At 44.6% G+C, this 17,847-nt stretch overlaps 1 protein-coding gene across 4 annotated transcripts in view; it reads right to left on the reverse strand.

The window, feature by feature from the left end:
• Positions 1 to 5,554: 5,554 nt before the first annotated feature.
• The window catches only part of syndig1l (synapse differentiation inducing 1-like), a 159,748-nt gene continuing 147,455 nt past the window's right edge, over positions 5,555 to 17,847 (reverse strand). For all 4 annotated transcript variants that reach the window (XM_069916091.1, XM_069916090.1, XM_069916092.1 and 1 more), the window contains one exon: positions 5,555 to 6,403. In XM_069916091.1, coding sequence (XP_069772192.1) covers positions 6,245 to 6,403 — 159 coding nt within the window. In that variant the 3' untranslated portion in view covers positions 5,555 to 6,244. The remainder of the gene's footprint in view (positions 6,404 to 17,847) is intronic.

Raw genomic sequence — 17,847 nt, forward strand, 5'->3', positions numbered from 1 at the left:
TCACACGCTGAGTTCAAACCAATACTTAACCAACACATTAATGCCTTGAAAGCATTGATCAAATTAGTGCAAACTTTCCTAACTTTTCTAATTGTGAAATCCTTCTCGGTGCCCATGGTAAACCACTGCTGTATGTATTTGTCTGGTCGGGCGCACCCACTGGCCAGCTGTACCTGTGCCCCCACCCTTCCACCTCCCCAGACTCCTTATGGTGGCTGTCCCAAAGCCCCTTCCTCAGGACAGGACAGACGAGCAGTATGGACCTGCCTTTCATTCTTCAGGGGATAAAAGTCTGTTGGTTTCTCCACCTCAGTCTTCAAGTGGCTGATGGTGCACCAGTGACAAAACCCTCGGAGTCTTGGTCCATCCTGTACTCCTCCAGGGCCAACATAGCTGCCTGAAGATTACTGTCTCCACCTCTGTTTGCCTTTAAGAAGCCAGTCGTTGGACAAACGAAAGCAGCATCATTTTGGCGTACCTTAAGCTATTTATTTCAGGGTACAACATTGCTTCTCAGACAAACAGTGCCCAGAGACAAATATTTTTGATTCAAGGGTGCAATCCAACAAACTTGTAAAGCTGCCAGTTGCCGAACATCACGTGGAATCTTTTGGAAATTACAAGCGTAAGCAATCTCAACCCAAAATATGCAAAAATTCCACAGCATACAACTGTTGGTTTTATAAATGATGCTGCAATGTTTAATAAATATTATACAAAGTACAATGCCCGTTCCATATTGAACAGAACAAAAAACTGGAGTGGGTGGTGGGTGGGAGGGAGGGGAGGTCAGGAGGAAATTGGTGGGACAGACTGGGAGTGGTGTGGCTCGGACATCGAGTTTCCAGACTCAAACAAAATGTGGGCGTTGGGGAGGTGGCAGGGTGCGGGGGAGGGGAGTGGAAGCCAAACTGATGCCCGGCCAAGTAAGAAAGGGGGCCCAGAGACCTGCGGCCTTCCTTTGTGATGTTGGCAAAGCTCATGAAGCTGAATGAATGATGCTCTGTGCCAACGCTGTAGCACTGCACTTCTTCATCACGCCTTCCTGGCTGTACTACATGTGGGACGTATGGATGGACAGCTCGCAAAACAAACTTTTCTGACTGCATGTTGGTACGTAGAACATTACAGCCTAGTACAGGCCCTTCAGCTCATGATGTTGTGCCGACCACAACCATCTGTGACCTCACACCCATAACCCTCCATTATTCTTATATCCGTGTCCCTACCTCAGAGTCTTCAATGTCCCTGTTGTACCAGTCTCCACCACCACCACCCATGGCACCCATCACTCCCTGTGTAAAAAAAACCTACCCCAGATGCCTCCCCTAAACCTTTCTCCACTCATCTTCAACAGACGTCCTTTGGTGTTGGCTATTGTCACCCCAGGATAAAGGAACCCACTGTCCACCCTATCTAAAACCCTCATAATCTTTCAAGTCACGCCTTTTCCTTCCTAACAGTAAACTTGAACTTGCACTGCTGTAATGTGCACTGACACTGAGCTAACAGGCGAGTTTGGGAGCAGATAGGCGTAGAGTAGGAATGAGCAGCAGAGAGGGGTGGGTTGGACCAAAGGTGGGGAGGGGGGTGGGCCCCATTGCTGCTACGTTTGATTTGGTTTCGTATGGCTAAAAAATGGGGGTGATGCTCACTCCCTGGAAAGCAGCACAACTAAAAAAAAATTAGCACAACTTGAAAGTAATTAGACAGTAAAGACATTCCAATGCAGCTAACGCCCCCCAGACCACGAGGTTGCCTGTCCACTGCCTGACCTGATGAGCTCCTCCAGTATTTTGTGCGTGGCTCCAGTTTCCAACAGCTGCAGCCTCTCTGATTTACACCCCCCCCCACCCCCTCACCATGGCAGTCTGACACAGGTTGTGGCCCTCTTGCCTCTGCACCGACAAGCGAGCAATTTAAGTAGATGAAGTTCATGTTCCTTTAGTCGGGGGGGGGGGTGGGGAAGGAGGGGGGATGTACTGCAGCATTGGCGCAGACTGCCTGGATATTCCAAACGGCCTGGCATCATTTCAAATGGCTCCAGGGCTCTTTGCCTGCTGTCCCAGCCATTCATCAGTGGTCCTGCTACACACATGGCCACCTTCAGTGACTGAATCATGCGGACTACTACCGAAGTGCCTGCAGGGAGTTGGGGATGGACTGGGATTGGGATGAATCCAGCGATCACGAATGGAAATGGCAATGGGCCTAATTGTAACTCCAGTGTCGATAAAATGGGTGCAACGCTGTTACCACGCCAGCGACATGGTTCAAATCCGGCACTGTCCATAAGAAGTTTGCATGTTCTCCCTGCATCTGGTTTGGTTTCCTCCGGGTGCTCCGGTTTCCTCCCCCTGTTGAAAACGTACCGGAATTGCAGGCCCAATTGGGGGAAATTGGGCTGCACAGGCTTCTGGGCCGGAAGGACCCATTTCCGTGCCGTATGCCTAAATTTAAAACTTAACTTAAAAACATTGTGATAGTTTTTTTCCTTTGGAAATATCATTTCATCCTGCTGTCATCTCGCTTGGAACAGCAGTTCCATGGGATAGTGAGATGCAGCTCTGGAACTAAATGTAGAGAGGTACGATTCAGTCATCTCATTGTTGCTGGGGTCATGTGGCAGCTGCCTGCTGACACCACTGTGTTTTACTGAGCTCATTCTAATGATCCAAGAGTTTGAGGTGTTGGCTTCAAATATAGTTATTGGTGCTTTCATCAATATTTCTATCCAGTTGCGCAGTTGTTTGTTATTCTGTTGGAAATCAGTATTCCTGTAGCCCAAGAAATCTACAGCCTGTCTTCTCTCATGCTTCTCAAATTTGTAATTAGCTTAAAACACTCACTTTTGCATCTGCTAATATTATCTTCCTTCATTACATCTGTGCAGGCAGCCCTTCTCCTGTGGTGTAATTAAGAGTTAGCTACAGGCTGTCAGTTCTGGATGATTAGGGGCTGGAATTCACAGTGACGACCAACATGAACCTCACTTGTGTTTGTTTATCTACTTTGGGCATGCTGGAGAGGCTGGGATTCATTGACCATCCCGGTGTGCCCATTTCAGAAACGGCACACCGCTTTGGGATCGGGAGACTCACATGAACGGTAGGGGGTCCAACGGGAGTGAACCAGATGCTTTTAACAACAATCCAATTGTTTCATTTTCACTGTTACAGGCTTTGGTCTATATTTTAAATTCTGGATTTATTTAATGAAGTTTCACAAGGAAGATTCTGGGAACGGCTCTTGGCTTGTATTCGAGGGAGTTCATTGAAACATTTCGAGTGTTGAAAGGTGTGGACACAGTAGATGCAGAAAGGTTGTTTCCCATGGTGGGAGGGTCTAGGATAAGACGGCGCAACTACAGGACTGAAGGGCATCCGCTTAGAACAGAGATGTGGAGGATTTCCTTTAGCCAGAGCAGGCTGGCCTGGATTAACCATTAAGTCAAGGGAAGGAGGCCCCACAGTTTTTTTTTCCAGTGCCGGATTTACCATGGTGTAGCTGAACTGCGGCCCCACAAAAAGGGGGTCCCACAATAAATATACAGGTTATATTTAATATAGTCGTGGGGTCTGGCCTGGATGAAAACTGAATCTATTAGTTCACATTCAGCTCTTATTGAGTCTTAATGTCTTGACAGTTAGACAATGGAATGGTCGAGGGGGAACCTTTGTTGGACTGTTCTTCGGGCATCAGCTGACCTTGATCTATGGAATTTGTTGATTGTGGAGGCAAAGTCATTTGAGGCAGATATTGATAGGTTCTTGATTAGCCAGGGTATCGAATGTTTGGGGAGAAGGCTGGGCAGTGGGAAAATGGATCACCTCTTGGGGGCCAGACTCGATGGGCTGAATAGCCCATTTTTGCTCCTACGTCTTAACAGCCTTATAAATTAAAACTTCTCAATTGCCACGGAACTGGTGGAACTCAGCAGGCCATGGAGAGAAATGTAAACGCAACCTTTTGGGTCAGGTCCATTGTCAAAACCTACCACCCCCCCCCTTACCTCATGTCGGGTTTACTGTGGAGGTAAGTCTGCTTGTCTCTTCTTCCCCCCACCTCTCCTCCCTGACAGGAATAGTTGAAGATTGACTCTCTCAATTTATAAGTCACTGACTATATTTACAGGGGCATGGCCACTTTAGCAGGAATTTGCCTCGGTCTACGGGATGAGGTACTGTGAGTTTAAATGACTTCAAATGCTCTGACAATTAAGGAACCATGTTGTTGGCATTCTCAGCAGATAAAATTCCCCATTTGGTTAAGTGTGCTATAAACATGATGACAAGGTCCTAATGCAGACAGCAGTAAAATACATCATTATTACAGAGTAATCCCATTACAGAATGTTTTCATTTGGACTAAATTTGTTATTGGTTTATAGTTCCTTCTGTTTGGTTAAATTTATCACCTGACAGACGTAAGGTGCACAGAGTCTCTCTGCTGAGCATTTTGCTGTTCGGATTAAATTCAAATGTAAATTCACAGAGGAACTCAGCAGGTCTCGCAGCATCCGTAGGAGGTCGAGATATATAACCAACGATTTGGGCCTGAGCTCTTCTTCAAGGTAGATTTTTGTGTTATAGTTAAATATGAATGAGACTTACAAGCCCATTTGGACACACCAGTTGGCACAATCCTTGTTAACTCTCTGTTCGTGCTCAAAGATCTTCTTTGCCAAGCATCAGGCCGCCAGATAGAAGCACCAACCCCCCCCCACCCCCCCCAGAATTGCAGGTGGTGGGACCAAACTAACTATCAGCCAGTTAAACAAAGCCCCTCTCTCTCTCATGAATCCGTGTAACGTGAGGGACATTTAAACATCAGATTAAGCTTGCGATTTTGTCGGAACTCAGGTGATATGTGAGTGTGCCAGGAAGAGTGATACTCAGATGACTTCCACCAGGAACCGGCTGGTAAAAATAGTGAGAAAGAATTGAATGGGGAGAACAGATACCCCTTGGTAGTTAAAAAACAATGCTGGAGAAATTCAACAGGCCAAACAGCGTACTTTAAGAGTAAAATACTGTACGTAACCAAAGCGTCGGCCTGAAAGGTTGGTTCTGTATCTTTATCTTTGCTATATATTTTTGTTATTTTTGTTTTACCCCCTCCATAAATCTTCGTCCGCGAAGCCAAGCCAAAGAAGATATTTTTGTTATATACAGTGCACTGTTTGACCTGCAGAGTTTCTCCAGTGTTGTGTTTTTGCTTCAATCACTGCATCTGCAGATTTTCGTGCTTCACTCCCTTCGTCATTAGACCCAGAAGGTCACAATGTTTCTGTATTTTTTGCTTGCCTCATTGTCTGGGTTCTTGATTAGCCAGGGTATCAAAGGATACGGGGCGAAGCCCGAGTAGGAGAATTTATCAGCTCATGGTTAAATGGCGGGGTAGACTCAATGGGCCGAATCACCTATTTCTGCTCCTCTGGTCTTATCTCATCATGAGTTGATAACAGTGGGAACGTGATACGAGTTGACAATGACATTTTTTTTTAATTACAAAAGTCACATTTAAATTTCAGAAGATTCTTGACTCTCCCAAATTGAAACAATGTGATTGCAGATTTATAGAGGGACTCGAGCCCTTTTATTTCACACAGCGTTTAAAATGGACCAGGCATGATCAAATGAGGTAGCCTTTATGACACAGCTACATTAACATTGAGCAGCTAGTTATGGCATAATTGGCTTGCTGAGAGAGAAAGTGACCCAGGGCAAAGCTTGCTTAGCAACAGTGAAAGGGCTATTTGCATATCGTTGGCTAATTCACTCTTGCCCGAGACTAGTTTAATTATATTTGTACAGAGTTGTTTCACCAGCCCTCATTGCACCCTCCACTATTCCTTCCAATGGGGCATCTTCTACTTCCTCTGATTTATTCCAGGCTAACAGGAGAGTGGGTCTCTGGCACTGCCGCCCCCATGAGGTGGATTGACGCAGAGGAAAGGCTTTTCCTAGTCCCCAACCCCACTCCCACATTAGGGTATCCCACCTCTGCCATGGCAGAGAACTGACCTCGCTGACACCCAGTGGACTTGCGGCAAGGAGGCACAAAGCAAGCATCCGAAGCCTCCTCCTCGCCGAGTAGGGCCTCCTTTCCTCGCTCCAAAATGGCCGAACAATGGGTAACACACACAATTTTACTCAATTAACAGGGCAATCAACTTGGATAATCGGACAGATGAAGAGCTGTCTTTTAAGGGCCTTTGCATCTTGCAGGCTGCAGTTCGACCTTATACGTGTCCTGGCTTGGACAAGTAAGCAATGAGAGCCACAATGACCCCGACGTAAACTCCTGTTCCGATGGTAATGGAGAGGGCTGCCAGGAAGAGAGCCCTTCGGGATGTCGAGGTTGCTCGCTGGTAGTCCCCCTTCGCAATAGCCTTGCTTGTCTGTAAATGAAGAAGGCACTTGTTACTGGCAATTCCCATCGTATAGGTTGGAATACAGTCATACCCTGGAAAGGCACCTGTCCATGAACCAGTGGCAAACAACATAAATATATGAATTACATAGGGTTACATTCTGGGAAATCGATGTGTTAAAACTCACAAACAGAGAAAGCGTTTCCTATTGATTTCATTGTAAAATCTCCATAGTGCAGGCAGAAGCAGAAATACAGGGATAAATTATTCAATCTTAAAATAAGATCTTTAACACCTGCAACAGTCTGCTCACCTCATGAAACACAAGAATGTCCCTGTGTTTCTCTTTCTCTCTCTCTCTTGCCCTGGCTTTCACTTCTCCCACCCACCCCCCCACCCGACCCCCCAGTTCTCACCAATTCTCGCCGGTCCTCCAGCACCTCAAACCCACCCCGCTGGCCTTTTCTCATCTCATTTTGCCTCGCCAGGTTCTAACCATCTCAAAGGGGCAGCACAGTTGGCGTTAGCAATTAGTGCAAAGCCCTTGCAGTGCCAGTGATCGGGACTGGACCGGGGTTCAAATCCCGCGCTGTCTGGAAGGAGTATGTCCGCTCTCCTCGTGGCTATGTGGGTTTTCTCCAGGGGCTCTGGTTTCCTCCTACCATTTGAAACGTACTGGGGGCTGTAGGTTAATGGGGTGTAAATTTGGCGGCATAGATTCGAGGGCTGCAATGGCCTGTTACTGTGCTATATGTATAAATTAAAAAAAAATGTCAACATTTCCCATCTTGGATTGAACCTCATGTCCCCCCCCAATCCTATCTCTCCCCCAAGCTCCAATCTCTCTCCCACTCAATTCCCACAATTCATCACTCCCACTCCTGCCCCTCAACCTCACTGACACCCCAACTGTCCGAATCATATGCTCTCCCCATCTACTCTATTCCCTTTTCACCTACATCACCTCCCCAACCTACATTCCCTGGACTCCAATTCCCTTCCCCTCCCCTACACTCCCACAGGACCTAGGAGCAACAGAAGGCCACATGTCCTATCAATCCTACCCCACCATTCACTACAATCATGTCTGCTTTATGCTGGCCTTAACTTCTCTCCATCCCAGTCCTCCATAATTTATCTGATGATGTGGCTTCACCTCACTCTGGGGCACAGAATCCCAGTGATTCACTGCCCTCTGAAAGAAGAAATTTATACAAGTATCAGCTTTAAATATCTAGTCCCTTATTTTGTAGTTATAGTCTCTTGTTTTCACCCTCCCAATCAGTGAAAACATCTCAACATCCCCACTTCCACACTCACACGTCTGTCCATGGCCTTATGTACTCTCACACCCAAGACCACCGACAAATTGAAGGAACGACACCTGATTTTCCAACTGGGCCCTCTCTAGCCAGATGGCATTAACATCGACTTTTCCAGTTTCTGCTCTCCCCTTCCCCCTCTCCCTTTCTTGTTCTCCTCCCTCCCTCCCCCTCCCTTCACCCAGCCATCCTTCCTCACCTTGATCGTTTTTGTCCCCTCCCTCCCTTCTCCACCTGCCATCTCCTGCCTTTACGGCTACACCTCTCCCCCTTACCCTTTTGATGACATTTTTCCTAACCTTGATGAAGGGTTCTAGCCTGAAACGTTGGTTATGTATTTGCTATATAAAGGACACTGGGTCTGACCTGCTGAGTTTCTCTCCAGCATTGTGTGTTTCTACTTTAACCATGGTGTTTATAGATTTTCGTGTTTTATTCCCTGTTACCTCCCCCCGCCCCCTCCTCTGTCCTCAGTGGTGTTGAGTCAAGGGGATTTGATCAACTGTGCCAACATAGATCCCTCTCCTTGTGACTTGGCATTTCAGTTGGCTATGTCTTCAATTGTCGATAATTGATCACATGAAGTATCCTTTGTTGTAGCAAGCAAAGCCTCATAAATTAAGAAGACACCTCAGGCGTCAATCATAGCAAAAAATAGTTCATAAATCAAGGAATATCTGAAACATTGCTAATAAAATCTTACTTCAACATCATACTGACTTAGGTTTACTGTCTCTCAGTCTCTTCACCCACATCCAGACTCTTTGGAAGGTAAAGGTGCACATGAAGCCTCTTTTGTGATATTAGGGTATCCCAAAATCTTTCATAGCTAGGGACACATTTTGGAAGCAGTGGCCACAGTTGTAATGTAGACCATTCATGCACAGCAATTCCTGCATCAACAGTGCTCACTGAGGGATAGATATTGACCTCAACAATGGTTGGGGAGGGGGATGTGAGGATTTTTGCTCTTATCCAGGACATTGGATCAAAATGTCATCCTAACGAAATTGTACCAGTTGAGCTGCGATTCTCCATTCGTCTTCCCCTCCAAAGAATGGGCAGAAGGACAAAGTTAACTTGCCCCTCCAGCTGTCGCAATGGTCGCTCATCTGAGTGGTGAAGGGTCCCACATGAGATATGATATTGGGATGGTCTCTTCTTGCCCAGGAGCAAGAGATTGCCCACCACAGACGTCAGACTTACAGGCCTATAATTCCCAGGTTTGCATTTGGACCCTTTCTTAAACAGAGGAACCACATGCGCCACCCTCCAATCCTTTGGTACCACCCCCGTGGCCAGTGACATCCTAAATATCTCTGTTAATGGCCCCACTATCTGTCCACTAGCCTCCCTGAGTATCCTTGGGAATATTTTGTCCGGTCCGGGAGATTTATCCACCTTTATCTTTTTTAACACAGCCATCACTACCTCCTCGGTTATCCTTATATGCTTCATGACCTCCCCACTATTTTTTTTTACTTCAACTGGTTCAACATTTTTTTCCCTAGTGAATACCGAGGCAAAGAAATCATTCAAAATTTCCCCCATTTCCTCTGACTTCTCACTCAGCCTACCCTCGCTATCTACAAGGGGTCCAATTTTATCTCTCACTAATCTTTTACTTTTAATGTACTTATAGAAACCCTTTGGATTTATTTCTACTCTGTTAGCCAAAGCCTCTTCATGCCTTTTTTTAGCCTTTCTAATTTCTTTCTTAAGATTCCTTCTACACTCCTTGTAGTCCTCCTTCAACTTCTCAGCTCCCTGCTCTTTATACCTCTTGTACACCTCCCTTTTTCTCCTAACCAAATTTCCAATATTCCTCGAAAACCAAGCCTCCCTATGACTTCCAGCCTTTCCTTTGATCCAGACTGGGACATAACTACCCTCAAAATTTCTTTTTTGAATATCCTCAATTTTTCATTAACATCCTTACCTGAAAATATCCTGTCCCACTCAATACTCCCCAAATCCCTTCTTATTCCTACGAAATTTGCTCTTTTCCAATCCAGAACCTCAACTTTAGGCCTCTCCTTGCTCTTCCTTAAAACTACCCTAAAACTAACAGAATTATGATCACTAGACCCAATTGGTTCTCCAACATTAATGTCCGCTACCTGACCTAGCTCGTTCCCTAACAGGAGATCCAGTATTACACCATCCGGAGTCGGTTCTTCTACTAACTGATTTAGAAAACAATCCTGGACACATTTAACGAACTCCAGCCCATCCAGCCCTCTAACCGTATGGGTATCCCAATCAATGTGTGGGAAGTTAAAATCTCCCATGATCACTACCCTATGATTTTCACACATATACGTTATCTCCCAACAAATTTGTTCCTCTAATTCTCTTGGCCCATTTGGTGGTCTGTAATACACCCCTATTAGCACCCTCTTGCCTCCTCCACCACTCAATTCCACCCAAACAGCCTCACTGGTCAATCCCTCCATACCATCCTGCCACCTCATGGCAGTAATGTCCTCCCTAACAAGCAGAACAACTTCTCCTCCTTTTTTACCCCCTGATCTATCACATCTAAAACAAATGTATCCCGGAACATTAAGTTGCCAGTCCTGCCCCTCCTATAGCCAGGTCTCACTAATTGCCACAATATCGTGACCCCAAGTATCTATTCATGCTCTCAGCTCATCTACCTTGTTCACTATGCTTCTTGCATTAAAATATATGCATCTCAGAGAATGATCCTCACATATATTCTCTTTTTTACCTTCTACCCTAATCTCCATCCTACCTTTCTTTTTTATTCCTAGCTAGGTGGCCATACTCCCTGGACACTGCTCTCACCCTCTGTTCCCCACCCCCCTGCCAAACTAGTTTAAACCTTCCCCCACAGCTCTAGCAAATCTGCTTGCCAGCACATTGGTCCCCCTCCAGTTCAAGTGGAGTCCGTCTCTCTTGTACAGGTCCGACCTTCCCCAGAAGAGATCCCAATGATCCAGAAATCTTATCTCTTGCCCCCTGCACCATCTCTTTAGCCACGCATTCATCCTCCACATCCTCCTATTTCTACCCTCACTAGCTCGTGGCACGGGCAGAAATCCAGAGATTACTACCTTGGAGGTCCTGTTTTTTAACTTCCTACCTAATTCTACATAATCCTGTTTCAGGACCTCGTCCCCACTTCTAACTAAGTCATTGGTCCCCACATGGACCACGACTTCTGGCTGTTCTTCCCCTTGCAGAATGCTATATACTCAATCAGCGATATCCCTGACCCTGGCACCAGGGAGGCAACAAACCAACCTGGATCCCCGATCTCATCCCACAAACCTTCTATCTGTCCCTCTGACTAACGAATCCCCAACTACAAGAATCCTGTTCTTATCCCTCCTTCCCTTCTGAACCTCAGGGGCAGCCCCTGTGCCAGAGACCTGACCCCCACGACTCGTCCCTGGTAGGCTGTTCCCCCCAGCAGTATCCAATGCCGAATACATGTTGCTGAGGGGCACTTCCACAGGGGTACTCTGCACTGGCGCTCTCCCTCCTTTCCTCACAGTCACCCAATTCCCTGACTCCTGCCTTCTAGGGGTGACTGTCTCCCTGTAACTCCTCTCTATCACTGCCTCTGCTTCCCTTATGATCCTCAGTTCATCCAATTGCAGCTCAAGCTCCCTAACACGGGATTATATGCAATTGGATGCACCTTTTGCAGGTGTAGTCGTCAGGAACGGCTGTGCTGTCTCTGATTTCCCACATCCCACAATCGGAGCACTTAACTACCCCAACTGACTCCATTTCCTCCTTTCTTACTATAATACCCTTTACTAATAAGCTCCTTCTTAGCCCCTGCTCACCGAAGTCCCTCGAACCAAAGTCCCCACTCCTTCACTGGGCCACTCACTCACTGCGCCACTCCTCGCTGGCCGCTCCCCCCTTTCCTACTCCTTTTATTTGCCCCTTACCAATTAACCCCAATTAACTAGTAGTTCAGATGAAGAATCAGCCAATTTTCAGAGGTCTCTTTACCACCATCATTTACTCATTCACGATATTGGACATTCTCTGGTGAATGTGGGTTTCAAGGCTGGGGTCGTGAAACTCCCTGGGGGAGTTGGGGTTGAGATGGTATGGTATGAGATGTTAAGGATACTTTTCCTTAACATAATGCATTAGGAGGAGAGATAGTTAACCGGACCCTATGTTAACCCGGGCATCCGTCTTCACTCCCTCGAGGATATCTACAGGAGGCGGTGTCCTATTCACACTGCTACCATGCCCTGCTCACTCTGCTACCATCAGGAAGGAGGTGCAGGAGCCTGAAGGGGAGCACCCAGCGGCACAAAGACAGCTTCTTCCCCTCGGCCATCAGATTTCTGAATGGACAATGAACATCAGACACCACCTCATATTTTCCTATTTTTCTTTGCCCTGTTTATTTGTAATGTAATTTATAGCAATATTTGCACCCGTAAGGCTCCGCAAGTCAACAAATTTTGTGGCGTTTGTGATAATAAATTCTGATTCTGAGAGGAAAAAGGGAAGAATACCTTTGTCACTATAGCGTAGCATACCATTAGTGCGCTTGACCACAGCCACTTCATTAAACCTTCAATATCTCCCCTGGAGATAAGCAACACAAACCATAAAATGTGACTCAGACTGTCAGCAGGAAAACGAAAAAAAAAAACATGATGGAGAAGTCTGAGAAGAAATTAAAATTGTCATAGCTAAACTTCACCAAAGTAGGTTCATTTTCTCTGCAACAGTAACAAATAGGTCCATTACGGTATAATTGATTTGGATTGCAAATGGATTTCATACCATCTGCTGCAAAGTGTAACTAGGTCGAACAATGAGATTTATAATTGAGCTATCAGCACATTGCATATTGCAATGCATTGAAGTTGACTCAAACCCATTCTCTGGCCAAAGGAACAATTTACCAGTTCATACGAGAAAGTCTCCCAGCAAAGTAAAATTGATTCCTATGTTCACCTTCCATGCTGCTGGAAGATCTGTTCACTGCCATTCCTCACCAAGTGGATAATTTGGATAAGGTGACTTTTTTTGGAATATTTTACTTATAGCAGTGGTTTTCAACGCTTTTCTTTCCACTCTTATGCCACTTTAATTAATTATATACCATTGGTGCTCTTTGATTAGTAAGGGATTGCTTAAGGTGGGACGTGAATGGGAAGGGAAGGTTGAGAATCGCTGCTCCAGACCCAATTGTTTCTGAAATATTTTGCTTGAGATAAATGGACATTGGCCCATTTCCTTTGGAGTTCTGAAACTGTGCACGTAACGAGTCAATGAGGGATGATTAAAACAATGGCTTTCAAACCTTTTCTTCACACCCACATAAGCGTTGCATAGATATGTCATGTGGGCGGACACTGTAGTAATGTCAAGTTTATTGTCATGTGCAGTGACAAGGTTTGTTCAAGTTTCAAGAAACTTTTATTGACATAATAATACAGAAAATGGAACATTACACACATTTTCCCTTTGTCTGCTGTAATATTTAAAGAAAAGTATTTGAAGTATCAGAATCTATGAATTCTGCCAACATGCATGGAAGAAACCAAGCATCAGTGAATCCAGAGAGGCCAAATGAGATTTCTTACTTCTTTCTTTGAAGGAGAGAGAAAACTGGCATGGGTTAAAATAGAATTGTGAAAAATAGAAAAGAGAGTAGCAGAAGAGTTTATATAGGAATGGCATTCAAAATTAATGGTTGGTGAAAAAGAAACACCATTGTTGCAACACTTAATTAATGTTTGGAATAAGGTAAATGATGAAATTGGGATTAAGGGAGGTGTGTCGTCTAAGACACCATTATTTCAAAATTAACTTGTACCTTTTTAAAGATTAACCAGTTTTTAAGTAGTTGGTCCCACAAAGGGATCAAGAATATTGAAGATATTATTGTTTCAACAAGGGATAAATTTGGGTTATCTGGTAGCATTCTTTTCCGTTATTTCAGAGAGAAACTGGGTTTAGCTATGACATTTCCTGTTTGTAGAGATGTGGAAAATCTCATTAGAAAGGGCAATATTAAAAACATTATTTCTATAATGTGCCTTTTATTGCAAACAGGAACTCGTAAATATGGAGATTGTAAATCTAAACAAAGGTGGGAGACAGATTTGAATATTATAATTAATTGTTTGACTTATACTAATAATGTAAGGTATAGATTAGTTCAGTATAATTTTTTACATCAGTTATACCTTACGCCAAAAAAGTTAAATAGAATGAAATCAGACATGTCGGCTCAATGTTTTAGATGTGGTCCAGAGATGGGGACTTTATTGCATTCAACATATCATGTCCCAAAGGCAATTTTGGGTGGATTTAGGGATCTTTTTAGAGCAAGTTACAAATATTGCATTTCTGTAAAATCCAGATTTATTTTTATTGGAGAATATACAAGGGATGAGACCTAAATTAAAATGATCAATATATCAAGAGGAATTTGTGGCAAGAAAATGCATTGGTAACAACTCAGAAATCAGACTCACATTGAGTATGAGGAAATCCAGAGTTGTATTCCTTTAGAGAAAATTACATAGAATTTCAGAAATAAACGTGGTATATTTTTGCAAACATGGCACCCATATATGCAAACATAAGGCATAAATATGTAATAGTCTTCTTCCTTTCCCTTGTGCCCTGTAGAAATCCTCTTTAAATTGATTATATGGAAGATTGGTTAATGTCCTGTGTGTTTGATTGTGTATCTCAGATCTTGAAGATTTTTCTTTATTTTTCTTTTCTAGTTTATATCGCTATGTTATTGTACTTTTAAATTATTTCTTTATGGGGTGGGGGTAAGGGGGGTGGTTAAGGAAGGGGGACATAAATATTGTGTAATGTTATTTTTGAATTTATTTTTGTTGTATGAACTAATTGCTAACTACATGTATGGAAAATTTAAATAAAATATTCAAAAAAAATCCTTTATTGACATGTAATAATGTAACATTATGCAAAATTTCCTTTTGTCTGCTGTAATATTTAAAGATAAGCATTTGAAGTATCAGAAGCTATGAAATTAATGAACATGCATGGAAGAATGCAGGCTACGAATTCAGCCAAGCTTCAGTGAATCTAGAGATCTATAACCGAGGAACATTTTCGCATTCTGCATTCTGAGTTATTCGGTGTGTGATCTCGGAGAAGAAGAGATTCCATTGAAGTTGGACAGGTAAAGTAATAACTCCCTTGGAGATGGCAGCTAAAAGTGCCAGAGAAATCAGCCCTGCACCAAACACAATCAAAGAATAATGCTCAAAACCTTGGGTCTGACACAAGGGGCATGTGATCATGCGTCTGGCAACCATTTTAAATTGTCTTAAGTGTTTCACGTGTCTGAGGAAAAATCACAGAGAAGTGCTAGGTGGGATGAAAAAGAAGGCAACAAGACAGAAGATAGGCAAAACAAGTTACTCAATATGGATTTACTAAAATGTGGCCTGGATTGCAGTATCTAGAATACAGAGAAAGATTGAGTAGACTGGGACTTTATTCATTGGAGCGTAGAAGGTGGAGGGGGGATTTGATAGAGGAATATAAAATTATGAGGGGATAGATAGAGTAGATGTGAATAGGCTCTTCTTCTTGAGGGTAGGTGAGACTAGAATGAGGAGCCATAAGTTAAGGGTTGGGGGCAAAACTTTAGAAGTAACACGAGAGGAAGCGTCTTCACTCAGAGAGTGGTGGCTGAGTGGAATGACCTTCCGGAAGAGGTGGTGGCAGCAGGGTCAGTTTTGTCACTTAAGAGAAGGTTGGATAAGTGCATGGATGTGAGGGGATTGGAGGGTTATGGACAGGGAGCAGATAGGTGGGACGAGTGGAGTTCACTTAAATTGGTGCGGACTAGAGGGGTTGAGATGGCCTGTTACTGTATATGGTTATATGGAATAGGGAATTTGAGGAATAGGGAATTTGAGGAATTGTCACAGAATCTAATTTGCATAGTACCAATGCTGGAATCATCTGCAACGTCAAAATGGTCAGCCCATGTTTTGGGTCAGAACCCTTTATGAGACTCAGTTCTCTTTGATGCTGCCAGACCTGCTGAGTTCCTCCAGCTTCTCTTTGTTTGCTTATAGGTTCTGGCAGCTGTAGTTGTGATTCCCCTGGTTTAAACTTGGATCACGAAGATGGCACTACTCACAGCGCCAGCAGCCCTTTTCATCTTGCACAGCAGTGAATTCTTAGACTTTGAGCTCTAAGCTCTGTGGTGGGACTTGAACTCGCATGCTAATTCAAAATGCCAGTGTGTAAACCTTTAAGCCCCGGTGAACCAAGAGGGCTGAGAGATTTTGAAATGAATAAATAAAATATGAATGTAAATGTTCTGTGGGGTGTGTTATTTGGTAATGGAGATAAAATGAACAGAGCAGATTCTTAACTTGGTAGATCTAGAGACCAGTCTAATTGCTTTGGACTGACTTACGAAGTTAAAAGGGAAGATGTTCTTCCTTTATGTCCTGCATTGGATCAGTCCTCAGGCATTAATAATAATTGACTTCTGCTGAGTTGGATCATGCTGGCCCTCACTTATCCAGGCTGTCTTAACTTTACTTCCAAACGTGTGAAGGTTTCAAATTGAGACTAAGGAAAAAGAGAAATGACAGATGGGACAAGTACAATATGTAGGTGGCTCGACTAAGAGAGGGGGCAAAAGTAGACCTTCTCGGGAAACGTGGCAGTGCAAGTTTCCCAAGAGAAGACCCAGAGTGGCCCTTCTCTAGTTAGTGGGGGACCAGTGAACATAACTCAATTAGTTTTAAAATAATTAACGTTTGAAAAAAGGGTAGGACTGGTCCACAAGTACTTTATTGGGACAAGACACATTTTGATGGAATTGGAGATGTTGCGGATTGGGTTTATTTGGGTACACGTCACAGACAGATATTAATATTTCACAAAAAGACATCTCATTTAAAATGCATAAACAGAAGGCCATTTCATGTCAGGCCTCCGCCTGGAGGCCGGCTGCAAGAGCGGATCGAAAACTTAAAATTTACCTTTCAGACAGCAGCCCTAAAAGGCTGCTCCAGTGTTGCATTCATATCAAAAGGCACCTCGTAGCGCCTTCCGGAGCCGATGGAGTTGGGTCCACTGGTGCTGTAGTGCCACCCGTCATAAATACACAGCAGAGCAATGACCATGTTCCCGACCCATAATCCCCCCACGCAGCTGGGACCGCTCGGTGTTTCCCAGAAGAGTTCCAGCTGTGTGGGGGGGATTATGGGTGGGGTAGACGGCCAATGCTCTGCCATGTTTTGAGCTGCAGAGAGTGGCCCCAAAAATCGAAGCGGCCTGGCAAGGCTGTCACAGCCCTCACTGGCTCCCCTCCACTGCCCCAATGGCCCCCACCGGCTCCCGCTGCCCCGATGGCCCCTGCTGCCCTGACGACTCCTGCCCACTGCCCCTGCCTTGAGGGGGTCATTGAGGGAGAGGGGTGAGTGGAGAGATGGGTCACAGGCTGATGGTGCCATCAGCCCACCCTTAACCAACCGCTTGAAGCAGCTCTACATTCATGCAGCGCTCCGCCAATCATCCTTCCCCAAGAAGGGTTGGAATCAGCGCCTTGGAGCTGGCCATGGTGCATTCAGAAAGGTAAGATGGGTGTTTTCCCTGCTAGAGACTTCATGTCCACAGTGACTTTACAAAAACTTGGAAGAATGCCTATGGAGACTTCACAAGGAGGTGTTAATTGGACTGAGGCTGTGGAATAAATGGACTATTGACTTTTACGAAATAGATGTCCAGGCTTCCCAAATCTGGTTGAAGGTTGCTATTCTAAGAGGGGTCATGTGGTTTTTGTAAACAGAGAGAGGATAAACAAACAGGTGATTTCTCTTTGGAGCGAGAGAGTGGGAGAGAAGTCAGTTTACAGCAGGTGTTGGAGGCTGCAAGCTTTGTATTCCTGCAATGACCCCATTTGAAGATGAGTCTTGAGTTTGGAGTTCAGCCTATTCTCAACCTTTATAGTCAATTACGAGGAAGTGGCTGGTTAATGTGTTTCTCCTGGAATAGGGGAAAAAGACGAACTCTGTGCTAACCTGGAAGAAGAGGTTACCTTTTGGAAAACGCATGATGGGGCAGGTTTCTTCAGCAAGACACTGAAGTGGCTGATTGAAGGAGATCAGTTTGTGTGTGTCCAAC

The sequence above is a fragment of the Narcine bancroftii genome, chromosome 2 (genome assembly GCF_036971445.1).
Source record: "Narcine bancroftii isolate sNarBan1 chromosome 2, sNarBan1.hap1, whole genome shotgun sequence".
Lineage (NCBI taxonomy): Eukaryota > Metazoa > Chordata > Chondrichthyes > Torpediniformes > Narcinidae > Narcine > Narcine bancroftii.